This window comes from Mandrillus leucophaeus, unplaced genomic scaffold (genome assembly GCF_000951045.1).
Source record: "Mandrillus leucophaeus isolate KB7577 unplaced genomic scaffold, Mleu.le_1.0 Scaffold578, whole genome shotgun sequence".
NCBI classification, from domain to species: domain Eukaryota; kingdom Metazoa; phylum Chordata; class Mammalia; order Primates; family Cercopithecidae; genus Mandrillus; species Mandrillus leucophaeus.
In genome coordinates this window covers 925,724-953,538 of record NW_012106230.1, presented here as the reverse complement: position 1 = coordinate 953,538, position 27,815 = coordinate 925,724, and the positions used below count along the sequence as shown (strand labels likewise).

Sequence of the window (27,815 nt, the reverse complement as noted above, 5' to 3'; positions counted from 1 at the left end):
ACCTTCTACCCAACTCCTTTATCTGCCAGGTGAAAGCTCAGCCGCTGCCCCTGCTTCCTTCTCCGTTCTCATCTGACATCTGGGCAGATGGATTCCTGTCTCTTATACACATCTAGATGTGTATAGGCCTCCTGTGCTCACCCACAGGCCCATCATGATGGAAGCTGAAAACTTCACTATTTTCATCAAGAACAGCATCCGTTTCCCCCTCTTCAACTTTGAGAAGTGAGTCCCCACTTTTTCCCTAAAGCCAAGATGCAGGCACCCCCAGCCCTGCCACCTTTTTTTCAGGGAAGTGGAGATGCCCCCTCGCCACAGTTCTTCCCACTTCCACTGACCCATCTCCCGGGGCCTCCATTCCCAATCTCCCAGCGGGCCTTGGCCACTGAGGATCAGGTGAACTTTGGGGTCAGTTTCTCTGCCAGCCTCCCTGCCTTGGGGCTCAGATCCAAATGGGAGTTTTGCTTGGGGTAGGAGAGGGACAACTTAGGCCTAGTCCTGGGTCGAGGATGCCTTCAACGGTTGAAACCCTTTCGGTCTCGTCCCATTTCTTTTTCCCCACATCTAGCCCATGTGTGGAAATCCCTTTTCTCTTAGTTCAGTCCCCCTTCATTGACTCATTAATTCCACAGCTACTCGGTGGGCATTGGCCATGTGCAGAGGGCAATGCCAGGCACTACAAAGTGCACTAGGCCAGGTTCAGTGGTAAACACCTGTAATCCCTGCACTTTGGGAGGCCAAGATGGGTGGATCACGAGGTCAGGAGTTTGAGACCAGCCTGGCCAACATGGTGAAACCTCGTCTCTACTGAAAATACAAAAAAAAATTAGCCAGGCACGGTGGCGCACACCTGTAATCCCAGCTACTTGGGAGACGGAGGCAAGAGAATCGCTTGAACGTGGGAGGCGGAGGTTGCAGTGAGCCTAGATTACGCCACTGCACTCCAGCCTGGGCAACAGACAGACTCCATCTCAAAAAAAAAAAAATTGCACAAAGTAACCAGGAATGATTCCTGCCCTCCCGAACTCCCAGCCTGGCAACTGGAGATTAGTCACCGATATACATCACCCTGATACAGGGAAGGGGGTGATGGGGCACCAGAAAGATGCAGGGAAAGGAACGAGGGGAGGGAGATGGCGAGGTCCAGATGAAGGCTGAGGGCTCAGATCCCCCCTAGGCATGGAGGGCTCAGATCCCCGCTAGGCGTGGAGGGCCCTGAGGCTCCGGAAGGCGGGGGGCGGGGGCGGGGAGATTGCATAAGACGATCTTCCCATGAACCCTGGGCCGACCTCTCTCTCCGCTCCTCCCCAGGGGAAACCTCCTTCCCAACCTGACAGCCAGGGACATGAAGACCTGCCGCTTCCACCCGGACAAGGACCCTTTCTGCCCCATCTTGCGGGTAGGGGACGTAGTCAAGTTTGCGGGGCAGGATTTTGCCAAACTGGCGCGCACGGTGAGGACCTAGCCATTCTTCCGCGACCCCAAACTCCCCAACTTCAGCCCTTTCCCAGATTTCAGGGCCCTTTGGCCGGCACTGGCCAGGAGCCGCCGCGAGACAGCGCCACCTGGTGGAAGCATCCCGGGCCTGCCACTGGCTTTGTGCCTGAATCCTTTCTCCTCTCCCCACGCGGAGCTGTCTTGCCCGCCCCCGCTCCCGCTGAGCCCACCTTCCTCAAGCCTCAGTTTCCCACTCCTATCTTCACACTTCACCTCAGGGAAAGGCCTTAGATCTGTGGTAACCCCTAAACGATGGGAAAGTAGACCTGTGGCCACTTTGTAGCTAAAGGACTGAAGATCCCAAAAATAGGACTCAGAGGCTCCAGTGTCCGCAGCCGAGCCACAGCCTTTTTTTTTTTTTTTTTTTTTTTTTTTTTTTTTTCTGAGACGGAGTCTCGCTCTGTCGCCCAGGCTGGAGTGCAGTGGCCGGATCTCAGCTCACTGCAAGCTCCGCCTCCCGGGTTCACGCCATTCTCCTGCCTCAGCCTCCCGAGTAGCTGGGACTACAGGCGCCTGCCACCTCGCCCGGCTAGTTTTTGGTATTTTTAGTAGAGACGAGGTTTCACCGTGTTAGCCAGGATGGTCTCGATCTCCTGACCTCGTGATCCGCCCTTCTCGGCCTCCCAAAGTGCTGGGATTACAGGCCTGAGTTACCGCGCCCGGCCACCACAGCACTTCTTTACTGAGCAGCATGTGACACATCACTTTCCTTTCTCCCTGCCTCCGTCTTCCACCTGGAGAATGGGAGGAAATCATTTGTCACGACCTCCACCCCACCCCCACCCTGGCCCAGCGCAGGGAGTCGGAGGGCGAGAGGAAAGCTCATACCCGGCCCCTTTCTTCAGGGTGGAGTTCTGGGCATTAAGATTGGCTGGGTGTGCGACTTGGACAAGGCCTGGGACCAGTGCATCCCCAAGTACTCCTTCACCCGGCTGGACAGCGTTTCTGAGAAGAGCAGCGTGTCCCCAGGCTACAACTTCAGGTAATCCCCTGTCTCCTGGGACATCAGGAGAAGAAGGTGCGGGCTGTTCTAAAGAAGTTTATTTCAAGCAGCAATGTTTATCGGGGAGACAAGGTCCCACATCCATCCACTCACCCCCGGCGCCAAGTCCCACCTCAGGTTTCATTCCAAATCAGGAAGGACTCTCGAACAGCCATTAGGGTCTAGCTGGGTGTCCTGGGAGACAGTGTCTCCTTATCACTGGAGGGGACCACACCAGGGATTCCTGCTGCAGGTCAGTAGTTAGAAGAGACGGCCAAGGTCTCTTGAAATACTGGAGTTTTGCGATTCTTTGCCTGTTCCTAACACTGGCCTGAAACTGTAACGTGCTTAAGTGACTTCCAGATAGGTGCATTCCCTGCTCTGGGCCTGAATTTTCTAAGGTTTCTCGTTCTACAAAGTAAGGGTGATAACTGGTATCGTTTTACATTTTACAAGATGGCACTTTTGCGTGTCTGTCCACAAACATGTGTCACCACTAGCAAATTATAATTGTCATTGGCTCTTCTTCAATGTCTCTCCAAACGAGAACTCAGACCAGTCTTTAAATATCATCCCAATGGCTTTGAGACTTCAGGGATCCTTTCAGGTTTTGTTTTGTTTTGTTTCTCCATTTTGAAGAAAGGGAGAGAGGAATCAGAGAATAAACTGTTTGGAAGCAACTGAAAGCGCTTGAACAAGCCATTGGTCTTCTCCCATCCTAATTTCCCCATCTCTGAAATGGTGATAGTACTGCTGTGATCTTCAGGATTCAATTAACCAATGTGTGAAAAGCTTCAGCTTTCTGTTTTGTTTCTCTCCTACTTTTTTTCTGAATCATTCGTTTATCGATTAATCCATTAAACATGTACCAATTGTCTACAACATGCTAAGGACCGTACTCAGTTATCTTAGGTTAGCAGTTCTCAAAAGTGTAGACTACAAGGTCAACACTACTTATTAAAAGTTTTATTTTCTTTTTAATTGATAAATAACAATTGTGTATATATATGGGATACAATGTGATGTTTTGATACATGTATACATTGTAGATTCCCCCCAATTTTTGAAGATCCTGAAGTTTCTGGCGGGGCCCTGTTTAAGTACACAACATTATACACTAAACAGCTTAAATAGACTAAATAGGCTGTGACCAGGGGGAAAAATACATAAGAATATATTTCAGTTACATTTGAACATAAGAATATACATTTGAATATATTCAAATAATTGTTACTCAGATTTCCTTTGTTGAGGTGGTATTCTCTGATACAATGGCATACATAAGCCAAAAATAATCATTTCACCTTTTTAAAATGTTAATTTATCACTTAAAAAATAATCGCCCACCCCATTAAGCTTTGTATTTAATAGTTTAAAATATACATGTATATTCTCTGGAAAGAAGAATCTTTAAAAATTGAAAGTACTTTCATAATCAACTCCAAACTTTAAAAAAACCATAGGAAACAACACATATTTTAAAGTAGGTTAAAAATACTGTTCGGCTCACTGGCAGAAATTGGCATATTTATTCAGTTGGTATATCACACTGAGATCAATACAAAGGATATTTGTATGGTGGCTTAAAATAGTAACATATTAATAAAATTCTCTTGATCTAAAATGCAAGTTTTCATCTACATAACTTCCCTTTGGCCATTGGGAATTCTTTAGTCCTCCAAATAACTCATTTGGCAGGAAAGCTTATGAAGAATGTGAATATTATAAAGACCCCCAACTACTGATATCATACAGTTTTAGAACAGCATCTCTCATCTAAAGAAAAATTGGTCTGGAGTTCTTCATCTCCAATTTCTTGCACTGCAGCTGCCTTCCCTCCCTCCCCACCTGAGCACAGAAGGATGTGAGCTAGACCTGGTCCTAAATAAGCTTGGAGGGTATTTGGGAAGGCGGGACAGAGTATCTCCAAAGACCCTGCCTGCGTAATACCCAGAGGCCTAAGAGAAACCACCCCCTCTTAGGACCTCAAATAATTGACTCTTCCAACAATGCCCTCCAGGCCAGAGAAGGAGGCAAAGCTGCTTAGTTTGACCCTTGTGATTTAAAAGTTTCCAGAGGGCCAAAGTAATTGCCCTGACATTGGGGGATATCTGATATCCGTGGCAAGCAGAGGGCTCTGCCCAAGCCCCTTCCAGTCCCTTCACCTGGGTGCCCACCCACCACCCTCCTGTGACCCTCAAACTGCTGGCACCCAAGGCTAAGCTAAGAGCCCACGTGTGGGAGGCTGCAAAGCCGTCTTTCTGAATCCTCGAATAGGAGAGAGGGTCACAAAGCCAGGTTCAGTGTGGCTCACAGTGCACTTTCTATGATATGGTAAAATTTACACTGTTTTTTAGAATCTCACCAAGCTACTTACCGGTAGAAACCATACTAGTCACCCTGTATGCAAAACGCTTTGTGTGCTTCAGCTCAGCGTTCCTTGCCCGCCCTACAAAGTAGGTGCTATAATATCCCCTGCAACTTTACCGAGGAGAAGATGGAGCCTCACTGTTAGATAAGGTTCTCAAAGTCACAAAGCAAGCAAGAGGGGGAGCCTGGATTCAAAACATATTTCTCTGGATGATCTCCACCCCAGCCAGGAAGACTAGGGACATTTGTACTTGTTAATCCTCAGAAAAAAAAGCCTGCCTATGTGGTTGACACTTTCATCCCTGCTTAAAAACAAAGAATCCAAGTTCCAGGGAGATTTAAAGACTAGCAGATGCTGGCGGTGTAATTCATAGCCTGGCCTTTGTCTCCCAAACAAATTCATTTGCCGCTCCCTCCAACGGAGGCAGAATTTTCAACACCCCTACTGTTGCCGTTTGCTCTGGAGGGAATGGAATTATTCAGCCAAGATTCGGCCTTGTTTGAATCTGCTAACTAAGACATCCAGAGGCAGCTAGAGATTCACATTTCCATCACTAATTACATTCGCAGCTCCCTTCCAAATGTCACTCGCCCCGCCCCTACTTTTTGTAGCTTTTTGCCTGCAGAATCAGAGATTTTGAGAATTTATAGCTGTTGAAGTTCCCTTGCAGTCACCCAAAGTCAGGTGGTCACTTTACAGATGCGAAAGCGGAAGTTCCAAAGGGGGCATCTTAGAGGAGCCTCAGAGGTCATTGGATCTCAACTCCTAATTTGACCCCTGTGATTTAAAAGAGTTTATAGAGGGCCCATGTAATCACCCTGACACTGGGGGATCTCTGATATCCGTGGCAAGCAAACTGGCCTGCTCCAGTCATTGGAAAGGTGACCTCAAATTGAGCCAAAATGTTCTCCCTTCAACTCCTCCCCAGCGTACTTGGTGCTGTCCATGCAAATTAATCTTTATTTCTGTGGTCCCCTGAAGATTCTGTTCTTCCCCTACCTGAAATTTAGTGGAGAGATTTTATTTTTACTCCTTGGTCTGTTCTGCGTGGCTAAAAGACTCTGTGGGCTGCTTTAACTTAGTATTTTTATGAAGCCTCTTTCCAAGCATATTGAGACTGCAGTCGGTGGGGTCATCTGGATTTCTAGCAGACAAAGTGCAGCAATTTCTAAAAATAAGAACCGTTGGGAGTCGCCAGTTCAGTGGTGCACAAGTGAAAGGCGCTCTCAGCAGAGCCCTGCAGCTCTTCAGGAGGCTGTCTTCTCTGTTGGCGAGATTTCTGAGGCCCGGGTAGACCCTCGAGTCACAGGAACAGGACTTTAACCAGAGTACTGTTTCCCAAAGTCCTGGGAGCAGGTGATGGTGTGTGTGTGTGTGTGTGTGTGTGTGTGTGTGTGTGTGCACATGTGAGTTCGTGAGAGTGGGTGTATTTGTTAGTGGGTGAATGTGTGAGGCTGAGAGTGAGTGTGTCTGTGTGTGTGTGTATGCGTGAGTGTATAGGCATTGATGGTGCAATGACAGATTAAAAATACTGTATCCGTCAGGGTCCCCGCAGGAAACAGATGGCACATTCTAACTGGGTAATCTGAGGAGAGTTTAATAAAGAGACTGTTTCAAAGGTGTGGGCAGGGTGGACGGAAACCACACAGGATAGTGCAGTACCAGGGCCAGAAACAGGACACCGGTTACCACCCAGGTCTGAAGAGGCAAGGAGAGGAAGCAGTGACAGGAACATGGAGACGGACAGAGCTGTGAGCAGAGGACAGCCTGACATGTGGCTGTGACTCGGGAGAGCCTCACCGGAAGCCAGAGCTGAGGCAAAGCGGCCCACTGAGGCAGCCCAGGGCAGGGTGAGGAAGGGAGGAGCGTGGACCAGAGGGACAACTGCAGAGATGTCCAGGACAAGTCCTGACGACTTTCATCTGTGAAATCACAGCCCTTCCTTAACTTTCAGAGGTCTCTAACTGCTTTATGCCCCCGATGAGAAGTGGGGAAGATGCATCCAAGGAAGATGCACATATTCACAGACATGAGAAAATTCGCAGGCAAGTTATCTTCTTAAAGGATATTTTCTTTCTTTTTTCTTTCTTTCTTTCTTTCTTTTTTTTTTTTTTTTTGAGACAGAGTCTTCTTCTGTTGCCCAGGCTGGCGTGTGCAGTAGCTCAGTCTCTGCTCACTGCAACTTCCACCTCCCAGGTTGATGCAATTCCCCTGCCTCAGCCTCCCCAGTAGCTGGGATTACAGGCACCCGCCACCACGCCCAGCTATTTTTGTATTTTTAGTAGACAGGATTTCACCATGTTGGCCAGGCTGGTCTCCTGACCTGAAGTAATCCACCCACCTTGGCCTCCCAAAGTGCTGGGATTATAGGCGTGAGCTACCACGCCTAGCCAAGTTATTTCATTTCTACAAATAAGATATAAATACATTCTCGGAGAAATAAATCCGAGCAATTCTGTTGTATACAGAGTAATGACATGGGAAATCCCCTTCATTCCCTAGGCCTGCAGCCTTTGCAGGGAGTTAACATCTGGGACAGTTTAATGAGTTTCCTTCCAGTTCTTATTCTATGCATTGATATTTATACGGCATAAAATTCCAAGACTTTGAGGCCCTCTAAAAGCCTATCCCATAGCCAGGTGTGGAGGCTCCCGCCTGTAATCCCAGCACTTTGGGCGGCTGAGGCGGGAGGATCCCTTGAAGCCAGGAGTTCGAGACCAGCCTCAGCAGCAATAGCAAGACTCCTTCTCTATAAAAATAAGATTAAAAATTCTAAAAAATAAATAATCAGTGAAAGCCTATCCCTGCACCTCAGATCAAGAGCCCTAGAGTTAAGTTTGCAAAGCCCTGTCACACCTATTTTTGACAGGATTCACAGCTCGCCATCTTTCCCCACCCCCCAAGGTAGGCTCAGAAAGATTTTGAAACTTGCCTGAGATTATACAGCCTAATTAAGAGGCACATCAGGACTCAAATCCAGGGATTTGATCTATATCCATTGCTTCCAGCATACCTTGCGCCATCACATGGCTTGCAAAAAAGGAAAAAAAAAATAGCCGTAAGAGATATACCCGGTGGTGATGGCTGGTGTGATTGATGGGAGAGAATCGAAACGGTGCATTTCAAAATGCCTGATTTCTTGTTTCTCCTCTGAGAGTTCCTAAGACAGCTTTGCTACTAAAAGGCAACGCAGTTTTGGATTTCCTCTCTTGGTGTCTGGGACAAAAAAACACTTGTTCAGCTGCTAGATGTTCCTGGTGCGGTAGGTGTTTCTAGTGATCGTTTCATGTTGGAAATGTACCCACAGCAGCTTTCATGAAGCTCGGAGATTTGGCGCCTGTCCTGCTTCCAGGCAAAAACGTGTGGATCAGCAAGATCTTAGGCCAATTGACAGAGACAGAATCGAAGTGCACCCTTGGCTTTGATCATTCTCTCTACAATCTGGATTTTTCTCTTTCCAAAAGCCATAGAATATGTGTTAAAAGCAGCCAGCACCATCATTTCCACAGAAACACTTGAAGGCCCTCTTCCATGGGAAGTGTACTTGCTTGAATTCTCCGTAATCCATTTGCTTCTTCATTTTTTTTAGGTTTCAGTGGAAGTGATGCAATTAGAGTGATCCTGGATTTAGACAGCCCTTTATCATGTTCATGCCTACCCTATTCTCACAGCAACCAGTATTATTCATAGAAAATACTAGCTAACACTCATTGAACACTTACCAGTGAGCCAGAGAATTAGCAGATGCTCTGTGTGGATTATCTTGTTGACCCTGAAGAGGGAACATTTTAAAGCCAGGAGTGGTGGCTCACACCTGTAATAATCCCAGCACTTTGGCAGGCCAAGGTGGGCGGATCACGAGTTCAGGAGTTTGAGACCACCCTGGCCAACATAGTGAAACTCCGTCTATACTTTAAAAAAAAAAAAAAAAAAAAAAAAATTAGCCAGGCGTGGTGGCACGCACCTGTAATCCCAGCTACTCCGGAGGCTGAGGCAGGAGAATCTCTTGAGCCCAGAGACAGAGGTTGCAGTGCGCTGAGATGTCGCCACTGCACTCCAGCCTGGGCGACAGAGTGAGACTCTGTCAAAAATAAAAAAGTCAAAAAAGAAGTAACAGCTCAAGAGAACATTTTAGAACTGGATACCTGAGCTCAGGGGTTTCATCTACCTGCCCAAGGCCACACAGCTCCTACTGCTGGTGCCAGAATTCAAACCCTAGCAGCCTGGCTCCAGAGCCTGTGCTTGCAACCACAAGTAGGACCAGTGTGGTAACTCCTATTCTACAGATGAGGAAACTGAGGCCCAAAAGATCCCTCTTGGGAGCAGACAGAGAGTAACCTGGCTCTCAGGTACATCTTCTGGCTCCAGGTCCATTGATCTTTCCCTCCCTTATTAATTAAAGATAAATTAATAGTCATGCATTTTTAAAAGATCAACAAGAAGCATTTATTTTAATGTCTGCCTTTGAGGTTGATTTAGTGCCTGGAATATGAATAAATAAGGATGGCTTTGGGCCCTTCTCTAAGGAGAAGAGTTCCAGCGTGTTCTAAGGATGTTGCCCCACCCTGAAGCAAAGAGTCTGCCAGGAGATATTTTCCTATCAGTATGAAATCAACTGTAAAAGTGTATTTCAGCTGGCAAAATTACTTCCCACCAGGCAAAGCTTTGCTGAGAACACCACCACTTTCACTTAGAAACCCAAATTCCAGGCCCAAGTTTTCCCTTGCAAGTCAAACCCGGCTCCCGCCAGTTTGTTGCTGTTTTTCCTGCTGCTGTAACAGTTACGTGTCCCTGCTTTAAGAAGGAATTTCCACCACTCCATGAGAGGATGGATCATTTCTAAACAGATGTCTGAGAGCTTCCAAGGGATTTGTACATCGCGATAAAAAAACCCTTCTCCATTCAGCAAGCGTTTATTGACTGCTGACTACTGCGAATGTCAGCTCAGCATGGGGAAGTCCTTCTAACAGTGAGAGCTATCCAAAGCTAAATTTGGGCTGCTTCTACAGGTAGTAAGTTTCCTTGCACTGAATGTATTCAGGCATCGGCAGGGAAACCCTTTGTAGATAATGTAGGGAGAACTTTGAAGGTCTCTTTCAACTTCCAGATTATATCACATGCTGGGCTTTGTGGTGAACACAGAGATGAACCAGACCAGTTCCTAGAATCAAGCAAGTTTTAATATAGTGATGATAAACTTGAATCCAAATAACAAAAATGCTTATACAAAAAAAAAAAAAAAAATATTTTGTGCTGGGGCAAGCTGAGGATAGTCAAGATGAAGCAGAGGTAAAGCAGAAGGAGCCCAGGCTGTGGGCTACAGTTCAGGCCTTGCTGTAAATACTGGATGTGATGTAAAGCACATCTCATCGCCTCTGTGGGCCTCAGTTTCTGCCTCTGTAAAATGGGCTGGTTAAAGATGATGATCTTTTAGGCTCCTTCAAGCTCTAAAAGTCTGAATCAAACGTGTGTGGGTGTGTGAGGAAGGGCTGTGGAAATTTGGGCTGCTGAAGCATGCACTATTATTTATAGACCTATCACAATCACATTGGAATGGAGCTCCAGCCCTGCCCTGCAGAAGCGCATCTGACAAATGATTTATTATGGTAATTGACGTTTGTACTTACTCATTCTTTATCTATTGCTGGTAATGCCACAAGGGAGCGCACACACACACACACACACACACACACGCACGCACAACATTCCAGCGCTATTAGGCCTCAAAATCATTCGATTGAGTCCTGCGTTAGAGGTGTCCTGTCTGGTCACAGCTAGGGGTGTCTCAGTGAAGGGCCCAGAGGGAAAGCACATTCAGCTGGGGTTTGTGAAGAAATTTACGCAACAGGGACCAGCATGGGAGTCGAGGCACTCAGGGAACCCATCACCACTGTAGACCTGCCGCCCCCGCAGTGGGGAATGGGAGCCTGGTTTTGAGCTGGGGTACCTGACAGGAGCAGCGGTCAAAGTGACATAGCCACAGGCAAAATCAAGGCAGAGCAGGGAAGCGGCAAGCGGATACATACCCCATCCCCTTCTTCCCACCCTTGGGTCCCCTGCCAGTGCCGCCCATTGACCAAATTCCCCCAGAAACCAGCGGGGAGGAAGCCAGGGAATGTGGGCTGCAGTGGTCCACCTGCAGGGCTCCCCAGACCAGAGACTGGCTCCCGGGGCAAGCGCAGAGTTTTCCGCCCACCAGGCAACCATTCCCGCTTCCCTTCAAGTGTCTGGGCTCCAGCGGCCCTTCCAGCCGCGCCTGTCAGAGGAGCCCCCGGCCCTGACAACTCCGGCCCTGCCTGTGCCTCTGGGGCTGCTTTCCCCTTTTCCAGCTCGGCGCTGGCAGCTGTTCGGGCTCTGTTCTTTCCTCTGATGCCTATGGCATCATCACAGTCACAGCCGTGCTGTGCTTTCTCCACAGCTGAGTGTTCTCACAGACACCAGCTTAACAAGCTCCCTGCCCACTGAGGCTGCAATGAACACCTTTTGGCTCCTCTCTTAGGGAGGCCGTAGGGGTAGGCGAGGGTTTTGGAGTCAAGCAGCCAGATTTCAGATCCTAGCTGTGCCCTTTGCGGGCAGAGTAGCCTATGGAGCATGTCTGTGCCTTTCCCCAGCCTGTAAAATCAGGAATGTTGCCTGATGACCAGTACACATTAATAGAAAGCTGTGTGCTAGGTACTGTGCTCAACCTTCACATTCCAGAGTCATTTTATCCTCTAGGCAACCCTACAGCTACTGCTCTCATCTCCATTTTACAGATGGAAAAACAGACTCAGAGAGGTAATTCACCCAAGGTCGTATAAACTAGGTGGCATAGCCAGGATTCAGGCCCAGGACCATCTCATTTCAAAGTCCCTAAGCTGCCAGCTACCTCATTCAGTTGCTGTGAGTCCTGAATGAAACAACAGGTATGGAAGCCTCTAGCCTAGTGCCTAGCAGGAGTGACTGTCCTGCCTGTATTTTCCTACTCTTTCCCCCACTGCCCCTATCGAGAGGCTGGCTCCCACCAGTGGCACCCACTTTCCCACCTAGCTCGCTGCCGAACCTAACCGTCTTCTGCTGGAGAGAGAAATAGCCTGTTGTTACCACCTTATACTAGCTCCACGTGCAGAATTGGGAGCATTTGGAGAAACCAGCGACAGCAGGAGGGAGCCCTGAGGACAACCTAGCTAAACTCAATCTTTGAGATGTCAAGAATCCAGAAGTTCATTTATTCTTCTAGCAAGCATTTACTCAACCCCCTACTGTGGGCATGAGGCCTTTGGGCAGACAGAAACAGTGAGATATGAGGTCAGGTGCGGTGGCGCATGCCTGTAATCGCAGCACTTTGGGAGGCCAAGGTGAGCGGATCATGAAGTCAGGAGATGGAGATCATCCTGGCCAACATGGTGAAACCCTGTCTCTGCTAAAAAATAAAATTTAAAAAGTACAAAAAATTAGCTGGGCATGGTGGTGCACACCTGCAATCTCAGTTACTCAGGAGGCTGAGGCAGGAGAAACACTTGAACCCGGCAGGTGGCGGTTGCAGTGAGCCGAGATCGTGCCACTGCACACTCCAGCCTGGCGATAGAGCGAGACTCTGTCTCAAAAAAAAAAAAAAAAAAAGAAAGAAAGAAAGAAACAGTGAGATATGGCTAATAGTCCACAGTCCATAGTCCAAATTATCAGCTATAGTCTGGTGTGGCAGATACTGTAGTAGAGGCCTGAATCCTAATAGAGACAGAAAAGGCAGCCCCAGGGGATGTCCCAGTCTCAGCTCATGGCCCTGGTTTGTAGCATTTGCTGGATTTCTGTGAGGTAAATACTCCAGGATGGTCAATTTCAAGCTACCAGGGTGAAGTCACTAAACATGGAATTGGGAAGAGATGCACACAATTGGCTGCCAGCTGGGGCGTGTGGACCCAGCCGCTGCCACTTCCATCTGCCTCTACCCCTCAGCCCACCAACCCTCTTCCAGCTGCTTCAGAAACACCACGTTCTTTCCCATGAGAGGGCCTGCAGTTCCCTCAGCCAGGAAAGCGGCCCCTACCTCTGGCCTTCTTGCCCTTTTAACTCTCCATCCTTCAAGCCCCAGCTCGAGGGTCACTTTCTTTTTTTTTTTTTTTTTTAAATTTTAGGTTCTGAGATACATGTGCAGGGTGTGCAGATTTGTTACATAGGTAAACATGTGCCATGGTGGCTTGTTGCATCTGTCAACCCGTCACCTAGGTATTAAGTCCCGCGTGCGTTAGCTATTTATCCTGATGCTCTCCCTCCCCTCACACTCCCAACAGGCCCCAGTGTGTGTTGTTCCCCTCCCTGTGTCCATGTGTTCTCATTGTTCAGCCCCCACTTATGAATGATAACATGCGGTATTTGGTGTTCTGTTCTTGTGTTAGTTTGCTGAGGATGATGGCTTCCAGCTTCATCCATGTCCCTGCAAAGGTCATGATCTCGTTCCTTTTCATGGCTGCATAGTATTCCATGGTGTATACATACCACATTTTCTTTATCCAGTCTATCATTGATGGGCATTTGGGTTGATTCCATGTCTTTGCTATTGTGAACAGTTCTGCAATAAACATGCATGCATGTATCTTTATAATAGAAGGATTTATAGTCCTTTCATTATATACCCAGTGATGGGATTGCTGGATTAAATGGTATTTCTGGTTTCAGGGTCCTTTTCACATGAAGCCTTGCCTAACCCCCAGCCTAGGTCAGACATCTAACCATGCTCATAGAATGGCACTCCTCTCCTTCCCAGCCCTTCCTTATATCTGATTTTAGCTACTTATGGGTTTGTGTGGTTAATTAGTATTTCTCTCCTTCTCATGACAGCAGAGCTTGGCAAGGTATCAGCAGTACCTGAAACAGTATCTGGCACAGAGTAGGTGTGCTCCAAATATTTGTTGAATGCTAAAAGAACGAGAGGCCATCTGAGCTGGACCCTAATGGATGAATTGGAGTCTGCACGGTGGAAAAGGGAGGCAAGAGGAACAGCATGGGGAAAAGCATAGACGTCTGTGTCTGTGGGATGTGTTCAGGAAATGCAGGAAGGCAGGTAGTCTGGTGTGGCTGGAACTTGAGTGTGTGGCAGGAAGAAGAGCCTGCAGATAAGGCAGGTGGACTGGGCCAGGTCGGGAGGGCCAAGGTATCAAATGGTGCTGTCATTCTCACCAACCCCAATCCTAACCAAGAAAAAAAAAAGTGGTCTGGTAAGAACCAGAGGACTTGGGGGAAATCAAGCCTTGGGCATGGTGTATGTAGCTGAGCCATTCCCCTTTTTGGATGAGGAGGCTGCAGGGTCCTTCTGTCCTGACACTGCACGGCCCCCCAGGCTTCCTGTTCTGCTCCCAGCCAGGGATTCTGGGCATGGAGACCCACCTAGCAAATGCAAAAAGATGCCCCAGCCGGAGAACAAAATTAGTTATGATCTCACAGAAATCAGGCAACAAAAGAACAGTGTAGAATGCTGGCTAAGAGTGTGGGTCCGACAACTGGACTGCCTGAGTTCGAATCCCAGCTTCACTCACTGTTGGTTTTGTGACCTTAGACAAGTTGCTTCACCTCTCTGATCTGATTCCTCAGCTGTGATATGGGAGTAGCAACAGTACTTAAATGCAATGGGGTGGTTATGAGCATTAAATGAGCTAATAAGCATAAAGCATGTAGCACAGTGTCTGGTCACAGAGGAGCACTCAGTAGATGCTGGCTGTCATTATTACTAATATCATTATCTACAGGAGCCAGGAGAGTGTAATGATCGAAGTCAATGTAGATATTGTTTCATTTTATCTTAATGCTAGGATAAGAAAGGGATGCATTTTAAGCACTGGCTATATATGGACACTCTCTCAACTCATCCTCCTCAGAGCTCTTTTTCCTCCCATTTTTCAGTTGAAGTAAAAAACTCAGAGAAGTCGATTGACTTTCCCAAGATCAAGAAGCTAATTCACAACAGCCATAGCACCGCACCCAGATCCCCTAGGGCCTCCTTAGAGGGTTTACTCCTGGGATGTAGCATCAAGGGACTGTGCCCTCTGTCTAATCCCGAGTAACTCCCCAACTTCAGCTCTTTCTTTGTCCCTTGGCAAATTACATCTCTTGCCCATGAAATTCTGGGAGTTTGTAACAGTCAGGGTTAGTATTGCTAGTTGTCATAACAAACAAACCCCTCATTTCAGTGACTTAATGTGAAGGTCGATTTCTTGCCTATGGCACAGTGCACTGTGGGCCAGTGGGAGTAGGGAGCTCCGTGCAGTCATTCAGGGCTCTAGGTTCCTACCATCTTGACTCAGCCTCTCTAGTGTCTCAGAGTCCTCTCCTGACTCCTGAGCAACTGGCCGTCCGGTGAGGAAAGGGAAGACGTAGAAGGTACACTGCTCTAAACCACCTCAGTCCAGAGGGAACAGACCTCACTGCCATTCACATTTCACTGGCAAAAACTAGTCATGGGGCCGCAGCTAAATGCAGGGGACTGGGAAATGTGGTCTAATCATCTGCAAAGAGAGGAGATAACCAGATCCTGGTGACCAATGAGCCGTCTCTGCCCCAGGGGTGGGCAGATTCTGGGATCCCCATCAGCCACAGAAGAGTGCAGAAGCTGGGACTCCTGGGTTACCCCCCTTGTCTGCAGCCTGGGCCCACACTCCCTGAGCTCTGTTCCTCCTCCCTCCACCCAGGAAGAGAACCAGTCCCTGCCAACCCTCCTCAGAGGGTGGGTGGTTGGTGAGATAATGATCTTACCATGCTTATTGCCTCTTGGAAGGCAGGTGCTGGAGAAAAACCAAGTCCGCTTTGATTTTTCTCCCTGTTCCCTTCACATTCCTTCCCAGGATAAATTTAGCCAGCCCTCACTTTGAACGGCAGTGCCCAGGATACGACTTTTTGTTCTCCAAGTTGATGTCACTGTCAGAGCCGTTTTCATGGTTGCAGCTTTTGGCCAGCAGTGAAGATTTCAGGATCGCAGGCCCAGCCTCTGCCCTAGCCAAACATCTGTGACCTACCCTCTCGCCCCTGCCCACTTCCCATGGGCATGAGAAGCCAAATCTCTGAGACAAGGGCCTTGAATTCTCCAGTGATGTGAGACAGAACACAGTATTTAGAAGGCTTTGAGATCTCGCACAAGAGCTGCGTTATCCTTAACAGCCTCCAAGAGCTCAGAGGCAGGACGGCTCAAGGGACATGAGCGTGAACTTTGGAGGCATCAGTATGGATTAGAATCCCAGCTCTGGCAAGTTACCTTCTCACCTGTTTCCTCATCTGTACGATGGGTCAACAACAGTGTAGTCTTCATGAGATTAGTGGAGATGCTTATATTAAGGAACCACCTATATTGCTGGTGCTCTATAAACAGTGGGCATGGAGACAGTGATGGTCTGTACTTACCTTCAGAACAATCTGAAAGCCACAGTAAGGACTTCCTGGAGCCTTCTGCCCATTCCAGATAATTCTTTTGCAAACTTCTTTAAAATATCCTGAGAGTTCTCCTTGAAGAATTTATGTTCTTAGACCCTGTCGTCTTTGTGGAAATGACGTCCTCTCTTGTGTCCATCCTATTATTCTCCTTTTGCTGCACCTTGAATTCGTTCTGTTTTGCCTTGGTTGTGAGGCTATCTTCCTCCACCACCTAGACTTGAACTTAGCATCATTTAAAAGCTGGTTTAGCCCCTCCCCTCTTTCCCTGACCTCCAAGCCCTCTTCCAGCTAAGTGGTTGCACTTCTTTCTGCTGCCTTCTCAGGGTCACTCATTCTTACTCTGGGTCTTACTCTTTCTTGGGATCCTCTTGCCTCCCCTGCCTCTCCCTCAGCTGCAGAGCCCAAAAGGAAACACCTTCCCAGGTCAGGCTCCCCTGGAAACCAATTTTTCACTGAGTCGTTCTCAGCCTTACTGGAGCAACAGGTGCATCACTCAGGCACACCAGCTCTGCTCATGCCCACGCACAGGCAGAGAGAAAATGTGTCACCCATTCTCCTGTGCTCCCTCCTGACCCAGATAAAGCTCTCTAGGACTGAACTTGCTCCTCTGTAAAGTGGGAGTGGTCAGGGTAGGTGTCCTGAGGGGAAACAGTGGGTGGCCTCACAGGGGTGATTGAATAAAGAGACTGTACACAAAGGTGCATTCGAGGTAAAGGGAGGGGAACTAACCAGGCCAGTGAAGGGCCTCTGTGCTGGCAATGAGGCCAAGCTGCTACCACCTAGGCTGGCGGGAGCGAGGAGAGGAGCATTTCCCAGAACCTGAAAAAATGCCCAGGCTGCCCAGCCACCTCAGTGCCCTGGTCTTTCTTTTTCCCTGCCCTCTGATCTCCTGTCAGTGCCTTCCATTGGCCGAACCCACCTGGAAATGGAGGCCAAAGCAGTCTTTGCAGACCAGGCTCTCAGGGCCCAGAACTGGGCACAGAAGGGACAGAGAATGGGTGTGGAGGAGCAGACAGAGTCTCCAACACAAGAATCTCAACGATGTCCGCGTTTACCCTGTCTCACCAACAGACCTTCTAGCGGGGCATGAGCACACCTGTGCTTATAGACATGGAAACAGACACCCTGAAGGCTAAGGAACCCCAGAGGCACATTAACAAGTGGTGGAGCCAGGATTTAGATTCATTTCTGCCTGATTCCAGAGCGCCCCACTGCCAGATGGCAGCCAGAGCAGATAGTGGCAGACGTTTTCCTTCCCCATCGCAAGTTATCTTCCTCCCATGCCTGTAATCCCGCCATGATTGATTCACTTGGGTTGAGCATTTCCTTCTCTGTTGTACAGATTCAAATGCAAATATCCCTGTCAGGAGCATCACGTCAATCACTGAACACTTTCAGGGAATCAGTTTCTCAGACCCCTGGTGGGAGAGGCCTGGGAATCTGTGGGGACTGGAGACACTGAGAGGGAACAATGTCAACCCCACAAGGCTAAGGAGCTTCTGGGCCCTTTCATTCCCTTGATTTCACTTAATCCTCACCACTTTCCAAGGTTACTGGCATCAGAAACCCATTTTACAGCTGTGGGACAGTAGCCCAAAGAGATGACACTTTCCTAATGTTAGAGTTTGGCCCGTGATGGGCAGAGCCACACAGCAGAAAGTGCACTGGCTTTAGAAGCCAAAGACTGATGCGATTTGAATCCCAAATCCAGCACTTCACTAACTGCGAAACTACAGGCAAATCTCCTCCCTACCATAGGCATCTGCAAAATGGGGGTCTGAACACTCACCTCTGTGTGGTGAACACTAACCCCTGTTTGTGGTGAGAATGAAATGGGATCATTTTCCGAAGTCCCCAGCACAGTTCATGGCACCCAGAAGCCAAGGCAGAGAAGGTGCAGGGGTCAAAGTCTTGGACTTGGGCAAATCTAGTGCTGAGCTCACCAGCTGGTGAACTCAGCACCAGCTCTGGGTAACCCCAGACAAGTCACCTCACCCCCTCAGAGCCTCATTTGAAAAACAGAGCAATCACATGCCTATCTATAATCATCCGCTTTCCGTTGCTTCTAATGAAATACCTGAATCTGGGTAATTTATAAAGAAAAGGAATTTATTTCTTCATATATAGAGGCTGAGAAGTCCAAGGCTGTGGAGCCAGCCGCATCTGGTGAGTCTTCCTACTGGTGGGGACTGCAGTCTCGGGCGCAGGGTGTCACGTGGAGCAGAGCTGAGTGTACTAATGTGATAGCTCAGATCTCTCTTCCTCTTCTTACACACCCACCAGTTCCCCTCCCGTGATAGCGCATTAATCCATTAATCCATGAATGGATTAATCCATCCATGAGGGCAGAGCCCGGAGGGTCCAATCACCTCTTAAAGGCCCCACCTGTCAATACTGCCACGTTGGGGATTAAGTTTCAACGTGAGTTTTGGATGAGGACATTCAAACCATAGCACTGTCCCAAAGGTTTGTTGCAAGGGTGAAATGAGACAAGGAGTCTGAAAGCGCCTTTTAAAACTGCTCTATAAATGTTAACAATAACAATGGCCAACATCAGCGAGTGTTTCCTGAGCACTTACTGTGTTCCACGCACTGTCTACACCCCTGACGTGTGTGGTTTCACTCAGTTCTCATGGCAGCCTTATGAAGCAGGACTTTTGTATATTATTCCCACCTGCAAATGAGGAAATTGAGTCTCAGAGATGTTAAGTAACTGGCCCAACGTTGCACAGTCAGTAAGCGGCAGAGCCAGGTTTTGAGCCCAAATAAGCAGAGTGAGCTGGGCTCTGGGAGACCCAGACAAATGGAACTGAAGAAGCTTGGAGTCTAGCAGTGGCTCAAACTTTCTAAAAGATCAGAATCACTGATGGAAATTATTTAAAAGGCAAGTTCTGGCCGGGCATGGTGGCTCAGCCTGTAATCCCAGCACAGGCCGAGGCAGGTGGATCATTTGAGGTCAGGAGTTCAAGACCAGACTGGCCAACACGGTGAAACCCCATCTCTACTAAAAATACAATAATTAGCCAGGATGGTGGCACGTGCCTGTAATCCCAGCTACTCGGGAAGCTGAGGCAGGAGAATCGCTTAAACCCAGAAGGCAGAGGTTTCAGTGAGCCGAGATCGCACCACCGCACTGCAGCCTGGGCGACAGAGTGAGACTCTGTCTCAAAAATATAAAAATAAATAAAAGGCAAGTTCTTGGGCTGCACCCACAGAGATGCTGATTCTGTGGGTTCAGGGTGGAGCTCAGCAATCTGCTTTTATAAGAAGCCCCCAAGATGATGCTTGTGCGAGGGGTCAGCTAACCACACAGGGAGGGGCGTGGCAGGTGTCTCAGAAACCGTCGGTAAGGGTTGCTCAGTGAGCGAAGACACAGGGCTCTGGAGGACCCAGAAGGTTCAGGCGGGAGAGAAAGGAGCCCACAGAGGGACCCATCTCTGCCTCTGACCTCCAGGTTTGCCAAGTACTACAAAATGGAGAACGGCAGTGAGTACCGCACCCTCCTGAAGGCTTTCGGCATCCGCTTCGACGTGCTGGTGTACGGGAATGTGAGTCCATGGGCCAGGCAGTTGGGGTGGACAGGGGAGGCAGCCCAGACCACCTCTCGGGTTCTGAAGAAGCTCCTCTGGGGGGCAGCGATCTGCTGCTGGCCAGCTTTGACACCCTCAGCGGGTCACTCTCCCATCGATTCACCTGTGCCGTGAAGGGGAGGGACCTACTGATCCATGAAGAACCCTTCTGGCTCCACGTGCAGCCTCAGGCCTCACCCCCCCCTCCCGTGGGCCCTCTGCCCACTCGCCTTGGTCTTTGTGCACACAGGCTGGCAAGTTCAACATCATCCCCACCATCATCAGCTCTGTGGCGGCCTTTACTTCTGTGGGAGTGGTGAGTTCAGCCCCTCCAGGTTCTGACGGGCCAGCCAGAGTGGGGCCCAGACTGGCACCAGCAGGCAGGGGAGTGACGGGGGCAGCTCTGCCTCTGTCTGGAATGTAAAGTCCCCACCCCCCGCACTTGCCAGGTGCTTCAGTCTCCTTGGCCACCACCCTGCTGCGTCGGCACTAGCTGGAACGTCTCCAGTCATGGAGAGCTCATTACCTCCGGAAGCAGCCTGCCCGTTTTCAGGAGGCTCCACCTGTTACAGAGTTCCTGTTTCTCACCGTGTAGCTGGGGGAGGAGGCTCTGGGTTTCTGCAGACCTGGGATGCCTTAATGAGGAACAGAGCCCAGGTGGCAGGGTGGGCACATAGCCTGCCTTCAGGGACTTCCACCCTGCCACCCCACGCAGTCCTCTCTCTGTGCAGCTGTGGTCTGGGTCACCCCTAGGAGCTGGGAAGGCATCCCTGAAACATCCTGCAAAGTCCCTGGGCATTTTTCTAAGAGGGAACATCAGTCAGGCCTCCCTGGAGGACTGGTCCCCACCCTGGCCTGCAGTCTGCTAATGTGCTAGCTCGGATCTCTCTGCCTCTTCTTATGAAGCCACCAGCTCCCCTCCCATGAGAGCCCGTTAATCCATGAATCCATGAATCCATGAATGGATTAATCCATCCATGAGGGCACAGCCCGCAGGGTCTGATCGCCTCTTAAAGGCCCCACCTGTCAATACGGCCACATTGGGGATTAAGTTTCAGCATGAGTTTGGATGAGGACATTCAAACCATAGCACTATCCCAAAAGTGTGCCGCAAGGGTGAAATGTCCTGCCCACTGTTTAGGCAGCTTGGGGGTGCTGCCGGAGCCCAGCACTTCCTGCCACCCTGATCCCACCCACCCCAGGGCACCCCTTGGAGCCCACCCTGCCTCTCCTCCTCCAGGGAACTGTTCTCTGTGACATCATCTTGCTCAACTTCCTCAAGGGGGCCGATCAATACAAGGCCAAGAAGTTTGAGGAGGTGAGTTGGGGGAGGGACACCCTTGGATGAAAGGGAGAGCGGGCAGGGACTCTCAGTGGCTCCCCTTCTGAGGCCTTCTGAAGGGGAGTTCACCAGCCCTCGATGAATATTTGGGGTCCAGACAAGGGAAGACTTGGCCAAGACTGGGCTCTGCAGAGAATCTTGGGGGTTCTATGGGTCATCTCTGTCAAGGTCCCCACCCCGTCACCTCCCCTCTCCATTTCTGGGGCAGGACTAGGGAAGGCCATGGGATGAAGTGGGGCTCTATTTGCCCTCGGGGTACATAGGAGGGGCCTTGGGATCACACAGACATCCTGGCTCCCCTCATGACCGGGTCATGGACACCCACTGCTGAGTCTGGCAAATGGGGTCACATGGGAGGACCTTGCCCATAGTCAGAACTCAGCAACACCAGTTCTTCTGCCTACAGGTGAATGAGACTACGCTGAAAATCGCCGCTTTGACCAACCCAGTGTACCCCAGCGACCAGACCACGGCGGAGAAGCAGTCCACCGATTCGGGGGCCTTCTCCATAGGCCACTAGGGCCTCTGTCCAGGGACCCACACTCACAAAGGCTCCAGGCCTCCCCACAGGGGACCCTGCCTGAGCAAGGGGGCATGGGAGGGAAGAGGGGCTCTCCTTGCTGCTGCTCACTCCATGAGCACAGCTGGGACCCAGGTGTCTGGGCCTCCCACTGCTCCAGCGGACAGGCAGTGCCCCCTGCTGAGACCCCAATCTCACCTTCACTCCTTGCCTGACCCCATCTGCTTCCTAGGACCCCTGGGGCAGGAGCACCTGAGCCGTCCCTTTCCTAAAGAGTAGAGATGATGATGTAGAACAGATGGCCACAAGGGCCTACCAGGTGCCAGGCACTTTCACACACGTTATCTCATTTAATCCTTAGAGTAATCCTATGAGGTACATACTAGTTTCCCTTGTTTTGAAGATAAACCAGGGCTCAGAGAGACTGAGTCATTTGCCCCAGGCCAGACAGTCAGGAGGTGAGAGAGCTGGGATGTGAACCTCCGTCTGACTAACTCCATCACCTACACCCCATGAGAGAAGAATGAACTCCCGGGGGCCTCAGCCCTGCTGCTTCAGCCGCCTCTGCCCTGGCCATGATTCGGTTAGTAAAGAGTAAGCCCCATGCCTTTCCCAGCAACAAAGGCTGCATTTCAGGGAGACTGGTTAGACAGTGGTGAGGGACCCCGTCTCTGACTTGGGTGGGTCCCAAATTGAGAAGGAAACCGAAGGCATGGCTGTCGGTGAATTTTTCCTCATCACACCCCACAGCTCTCTCTCCAAACCAGGGAAGGGGTCATTCTTGTTCTTCTCTGGGACCCCGCACCCACACACATCTGGCCCCTCACTCTGGGGATTTGATTCCCAGACCTGGGGTCCTGTCGTAGGCTGGGACCCTGTTCCAGGAGTTCAGCAGTCCTCATTTACAACATCGGTGAAAAGGCTCCAGTGAGGCCTGGTACCTTGTGAGCTGCTCAGCTGGGTCGGCCAGGCCTGTCCCCATAGGGTCTTAATAAGGTGCCCCGTTTTCTAAGGTTAGAAGCTAAAGGGGCCTTAGAAACCATCTTATCTAACCCTCTTGCTTACAGATGAGGAAACTGAGGCCAGAAAGGGAAAATGACTGGTTCAGTGCCACAGTTCATGGCCAAAAAGGAACCCACATGTCCTGCCCTTCAGGGAAGGAGGCAAGAACAGGAAGCTGGGTCCATTGACCCAGACATCCTCTATCCCCTTTTCTGGCCTCTCTTACAGTGAGAGGCCCAGAAATTGCCCCAGGGCAGGGCTCTGGGGCAGACCTAGGTTTTGTGAATCCTAAGCATATACAATTTGGGGGCATCTCTTTAGAAAGAATACAAAATTAGGTGTTAGAAGGGGCTCATGCTAGTGAATGAGCCTAAAGAATGTTTTGATAGCTTCACGATAAATCTGCATCTGGCAGTCAGAGTAGGCATGATCATGAGGTCTCAGCAGCACCAGCTCAACTGTAGATGGAAGGCGGCCCCTCAACATAAGGCACAGGAAGTGGGGAAGGGGACAGCTTCAGGAGTAGTTCAGGAGGCTCAAACGGTGGGTACTTGCAAAGGCCTTGCCCAATGACCCCCCACCCCAGGGGGAGAAGGGGTAAGAAGACTGTCTCCACATAAGGCTCAGCACGACTTCCCTCACTCTGCCCTAACCCACAGCCTCATGCCCAGGATGGTAGGGCATATCTCCCCAGGGTCAGCCTTGGGAATTGGGCAGTGCCTGGAGATCTGACCAGGCTATGCTTCTCCAGCAGAGACATCAGTGAAGCCAGCACTATATTCTCCACCTGGGAGTCCCCAGGCATTCCTGGGGAATCCAGTTCTGGGGAGGCTGGGGTCATAGGGATGCTCTCTAATGGGGAGATGGAGACAGTGGTGTCCTGAAGGGACCCTCCCCCCAATCCCTCCCCTTTACCCAGATGGAGGTGGTCCTCCTGCAGGTGCCTCAGCCCCTCTGGAGCCGGCCAGCAAGTGTGTGTGAGCCTGAGGTTGTCCTCCCCATATCTGAACTAAGTTACCGCTTCTGTGTGCTAGATGTAGGGTTAATATCAGTTGTGATAAAAACAGCTACCTTGTCTCTGTTGCATTATGGTTTACTCAGCACAATCACCAACATAATCACATGAATCCTCACACCAACCCTGGTGAGTCTGCTATGTTTTGTTATTAATCCTATTTGATAGAAAAAGAAATTTAAAGTACATGGAAATGAGATCTGGAACCCATGCCCATTCCTAACACTAAATTGCCTCTTTAATCATTCAGCATAAAAGCCAACATTGATTACTTACCATTGGCAGGCAATGGACCAAATGAGTGACAGGGATTGTCTAAGTCACCCCCCACTTTACAGAAGAAGAAACTGATGCATACTAAAATAAAGAAACTGAAATAGGAGAACTGGGATTTGAACCTAGAACTGTATGACTCTGGAGTCTGAGATCCTGACTTCTATGCTCTATCTGTCTGGGGAAAATCCAGAAACTTGTTAGTACCTTTTTTTTTCTATGTGTGCTCATGCAGGTAATACAGGTTTTGCTGCAGTAACAAGTAAAATCGCAAGGTTTAATACAGCAAAGTAGGTCAGACAGCCCCCTCCATCTGGTAGCTGTGCCATCTCAGACACATGGACTCCCAGGTCACTGTTGCAGGGAAAGTGAAAACTGGAGGATCACAGGGGGTAATCCGAAGACCAGGCCTGGAGTGGGTTTACTTCATCTCCGGCCACTTTTCATTGGCGGGATTCAGCAGCGTGCTGCAGAGCCCAGCTTTACTGCAAGGATACTGGGAAAGTCCTAGTTCTCTTGGGTTTCTAGGAAGAGAAAATAGTGAGCACAGCCCTGGCTCTGCTTCGTTATCTCCATTTTAATAGCTTCTCTTCTCCCCCTCCCACCCCACTCCCACCATTTCCACTGATGGTTCCACACATCCTTTCCTTCTGCGTTCCTTCTCACAAAATCTTGTTCTCAGCAAGCTGCCAATCAGCCTTCCAGGGGTATGAATAGATAACATTCTGGGGAATTTCTTCTCTCAAGAGTATTTCCTTTTTAATCAGGGGTTATTCAAGACTGGAAGGCCTTAATCAGCCAAAGGAATGAAAATATAAGAGTTGACGTTGAGGCCTAATGCTAGATCATGCTGGAGATTTGAGGGACATCTTGTCTACCCTGGCCTGCCTCAAGTAAGCTTCAGTCTGGAGGGGTCTTAGCCCCTCTTCTTTCCCCTCCCTACCTCTACCCCTGATTTTGACTGGCAGGATGTTGGGCTGCAATTTGGCTGGATTTGGCTAAAGCCCATTCTCCGTCAGGGAGATAAGTAGAGGTTGATATAAGGGGCTTGGCATTCAGCTGAAATATCAGTCTCCAGAACACATGCACAGAACTTCCTTTATCACCTGTCCTTCCCACTCCCACAGACAGACGACACTGTTCTAGAAGCATAGCATCAAAAATGGGCTTATTTTAAAGCATGACTCTCCAATAGGAAAAAATAAAATGAAAGAATGGGTTTATTCATATAAAAAAAGAAAAGCTCAGTATCACTGATCACTAGAGAAATGCAAATCAAAACTACAATGAGATACCATCTCACCAGTCAGAACGGCTATTACTAAAAAGTCAAAAAATAACAGATGCTGGTGAGGTTGTGGAGAAAGGGGAACACGTACTCCCTTGGTGGGGGTGTAAATTAGTTCAGCCATTGTGGAAAGCAGCGTGGCGATTCCTCAAAGAGCTAAGAGCAGAACTACCACTGGACCCAGCAATCCCATTACTGGGTATATCCCCGGAGGAACATAAGTCATTGTACCATGAAGACACAGGCATGAGAATGTTTACTGCAGCATTATTCACAATAACAAAGACATGGAATCAGCCTAAATGCCCATCAATGACAAATTGGAAAAAGACAGTGTGGTGCATATACACCATGGAATCGATGCAGTCATAAAAAGAACAAAATCATGTCTTTTTTGAGAACATGGGTGGCGCTAAAGACCATTATCCTTAACAAACTACAGCAGGAACAGAAAACCAAATGCCTCATGTTTTCACTTATAAGTAGGAGCTAAAGGATGAGAACTCATGAACACAAAGGAACAATAGACACTAGGGTCTCCTTGAGGGTGGGTAGAAAATATTGGGTAGGCCGGGCGCGGTGGCTCACACCTGTAATCCCAGCACTTTGGGAAGCTGAGGCAGGTGGATCACGAGGTCAGGAGATAGAGACCATCCTGGCTGACACGGTAAAACCCCATCTCTACTAAAAATACAAAACATTAGCCGGGCGTGGTGGCGGACGCCTGTAGTCCCAGCTACTCGGGAGGCTGAGGCAGGAGAATGGCCTGAACCCAGGAGGCAGAGCTTGCAGTGAGCCGAAATCTTGCCACTGCACTCCAGCCTGGGCAACAGAACAAGACTCCGTCTCAAAAAAAAAAAAAAATTGGGTAGTAGGCTTAGTACCTGGGTGATGAAATAATCTGAACAGCAAACAAACCGCCGTAACATGAGTTTACCTATGTAACAAACCTGCACAAGTACCCATGAACCTCAAATAAACTTAAAAAAAAAAAATTGACTATTGTAGTGTGTAGTGTGCAGACCTGTGTGGCGCCCTACTCCCAGGTAGCTCCCCTTCCATGCCCTTGGGGAGAAGGATCACCTGATATGCTGTGATTAGGAGCTGCCTGACCCAATTTCCATCCATGGAAGTTGGACAGACCCCTCTACTGAGGACAGGCCTTTTCATGTAGAGACAGTCCCTGGGGCCCAGCATGGGTAAAGTCCCTGGCAATGCCAGTTCCCATTCTCCTGTTGCCAGAGGCCTGCCCATGTTTAAGGGCCTCATCTCTGTGCTCTCTCCATCACCCAGTTTCCCCAGGGCTCTCTGATCCTGTCCCCTCAACTTTAGCACCCTTAGAAACACAGCACATCCAGGAAAACTTCTTTTCGCTCCTGAAACCACATCCCACCAGATGCTGGTACAGATATACACATACACACAAACATAGTCCTGTATGCAGGTATGCTCAGACACACACTGAGACATATACCCACCCACGTACATACCAGTCAAAGACACAGAGGAAGACACATACACATACACAGAGAGATTCAGGAACATAAGGCTGCAAAGCTTTGCAGACGTATGCACTCACAGGTGTACACAGACATATCCATAAATACACAGAGATATATAAATATATGCACACTCAACATGCAAATTCATACTGACTCACAGATTTATGCACATTTACATATATAAATTCACACATATACAGGTATACACGTACACAAACACTGACTCATGTACACACCATATACGCACACATGTACATGTGCACACAGAGAAATACTTTTGTATTCTCCCTGGGCCCCATGTAGAAATACACTCCCAAGAAGTCTCTCTCTCCTCTCTGCCTCCACCCCCCACAATCCAGGGCTCTCTACCCTCTTGATACCCAGTCTCAGATGTGAGCGTCCTGCTTCATCAACTCTACATCCTTCCTGGAGCCCGGTACCTCATCTGTGACAAAGTTAAGAGCAACAACAATAATCTCTCTCAATGTCCCCAGGGTCTGAGAAAGTGGGTGATGGAGAGACACAGAGGCCTGGGGCTGCCGAACTGGGAATGGGAACTACCAGACACCCTGGCTTTGCGCCCAGGGCCCTGCTGGGGAGAAGCCGCTCCCTCCTAAGGATGTGGCCCCTCTGCAGAGGTAGGCCAGGAGGAAGGGGAGGACCATCACCCTCCTGGCAATGGATGGGGAACGTGCCTCAGAGGAGGCTGGGGACTCACAGAGGTGGCTGGGAATGGAATTGGGGGCCATTACCAGAAGCCAGAAAGGCATAGGGCCTGAGGAGCAGTCTGCCCCAAGACAAGACTGCTTTCTCCCCACCTCCTCGTGGTGTTCCCTAGGTGGGACCTCAATGTTCCACACCAACTGTTGAATCAGCTCCATGGCCTTTATTTTGGAAAGCCATCCATCCCAACCTGCACCCCATACTGAATCCAAACAAAGCAAGAGGACCAGAAAAGCACCCCACACCAACTGAGCTCCCACCCCCCACCTCCCCAATCCTTACCCATACTCCCAACCCCTCACCTCCACCACACCCATCCCTATTCCCATCCCCC

The 27,815-nt window shown here is 49.4% G+C and overlaps 1 protein-coding gene across 1 annotated transcript in view; it reads left to right on the top strand.

Moving 5' to 3' along the window:
• P2RX3 (purinergic receptor P2X, ligand gated ion channel, 3) overlaps nt 1-22,275 on the top strand; it is a 32,589-nt gene extending 10,314 nt beyond the window's left edge. Inside the window, exons 6-12 of the mRNA XM_011998703.1 lie at nt 148-225; nt 1,312-1,453; nt 2,343-2,479; nt 19,702-19,795; nt 20,067-20,132; nt 21,057-21,134; nt 21,565-22,275. Of these exons, the coding sequence (XP_011854093.1) occupies nt 148-225; nt 1,312-1,453; nt 2,343-2,479; nt 19,702-19,795; nt 20,067-20,132; nt 21,057-21,134; nt 21,565-21,678 (709 nt within the window). The 3' untranslated portion in view covers nt 21,679-22,275. The remainder of the gene's footprint in view (nt 1-147; nt 226-1,311; nt 1,454-2,342; nt 2,480-19,701; nt 19,796-20,066; nt 20,133-21,056; nt 21,135-21,564) is intronic.
• Nucleotides 22,276-27,815: the final 5,540 nt, after the last annotated feature.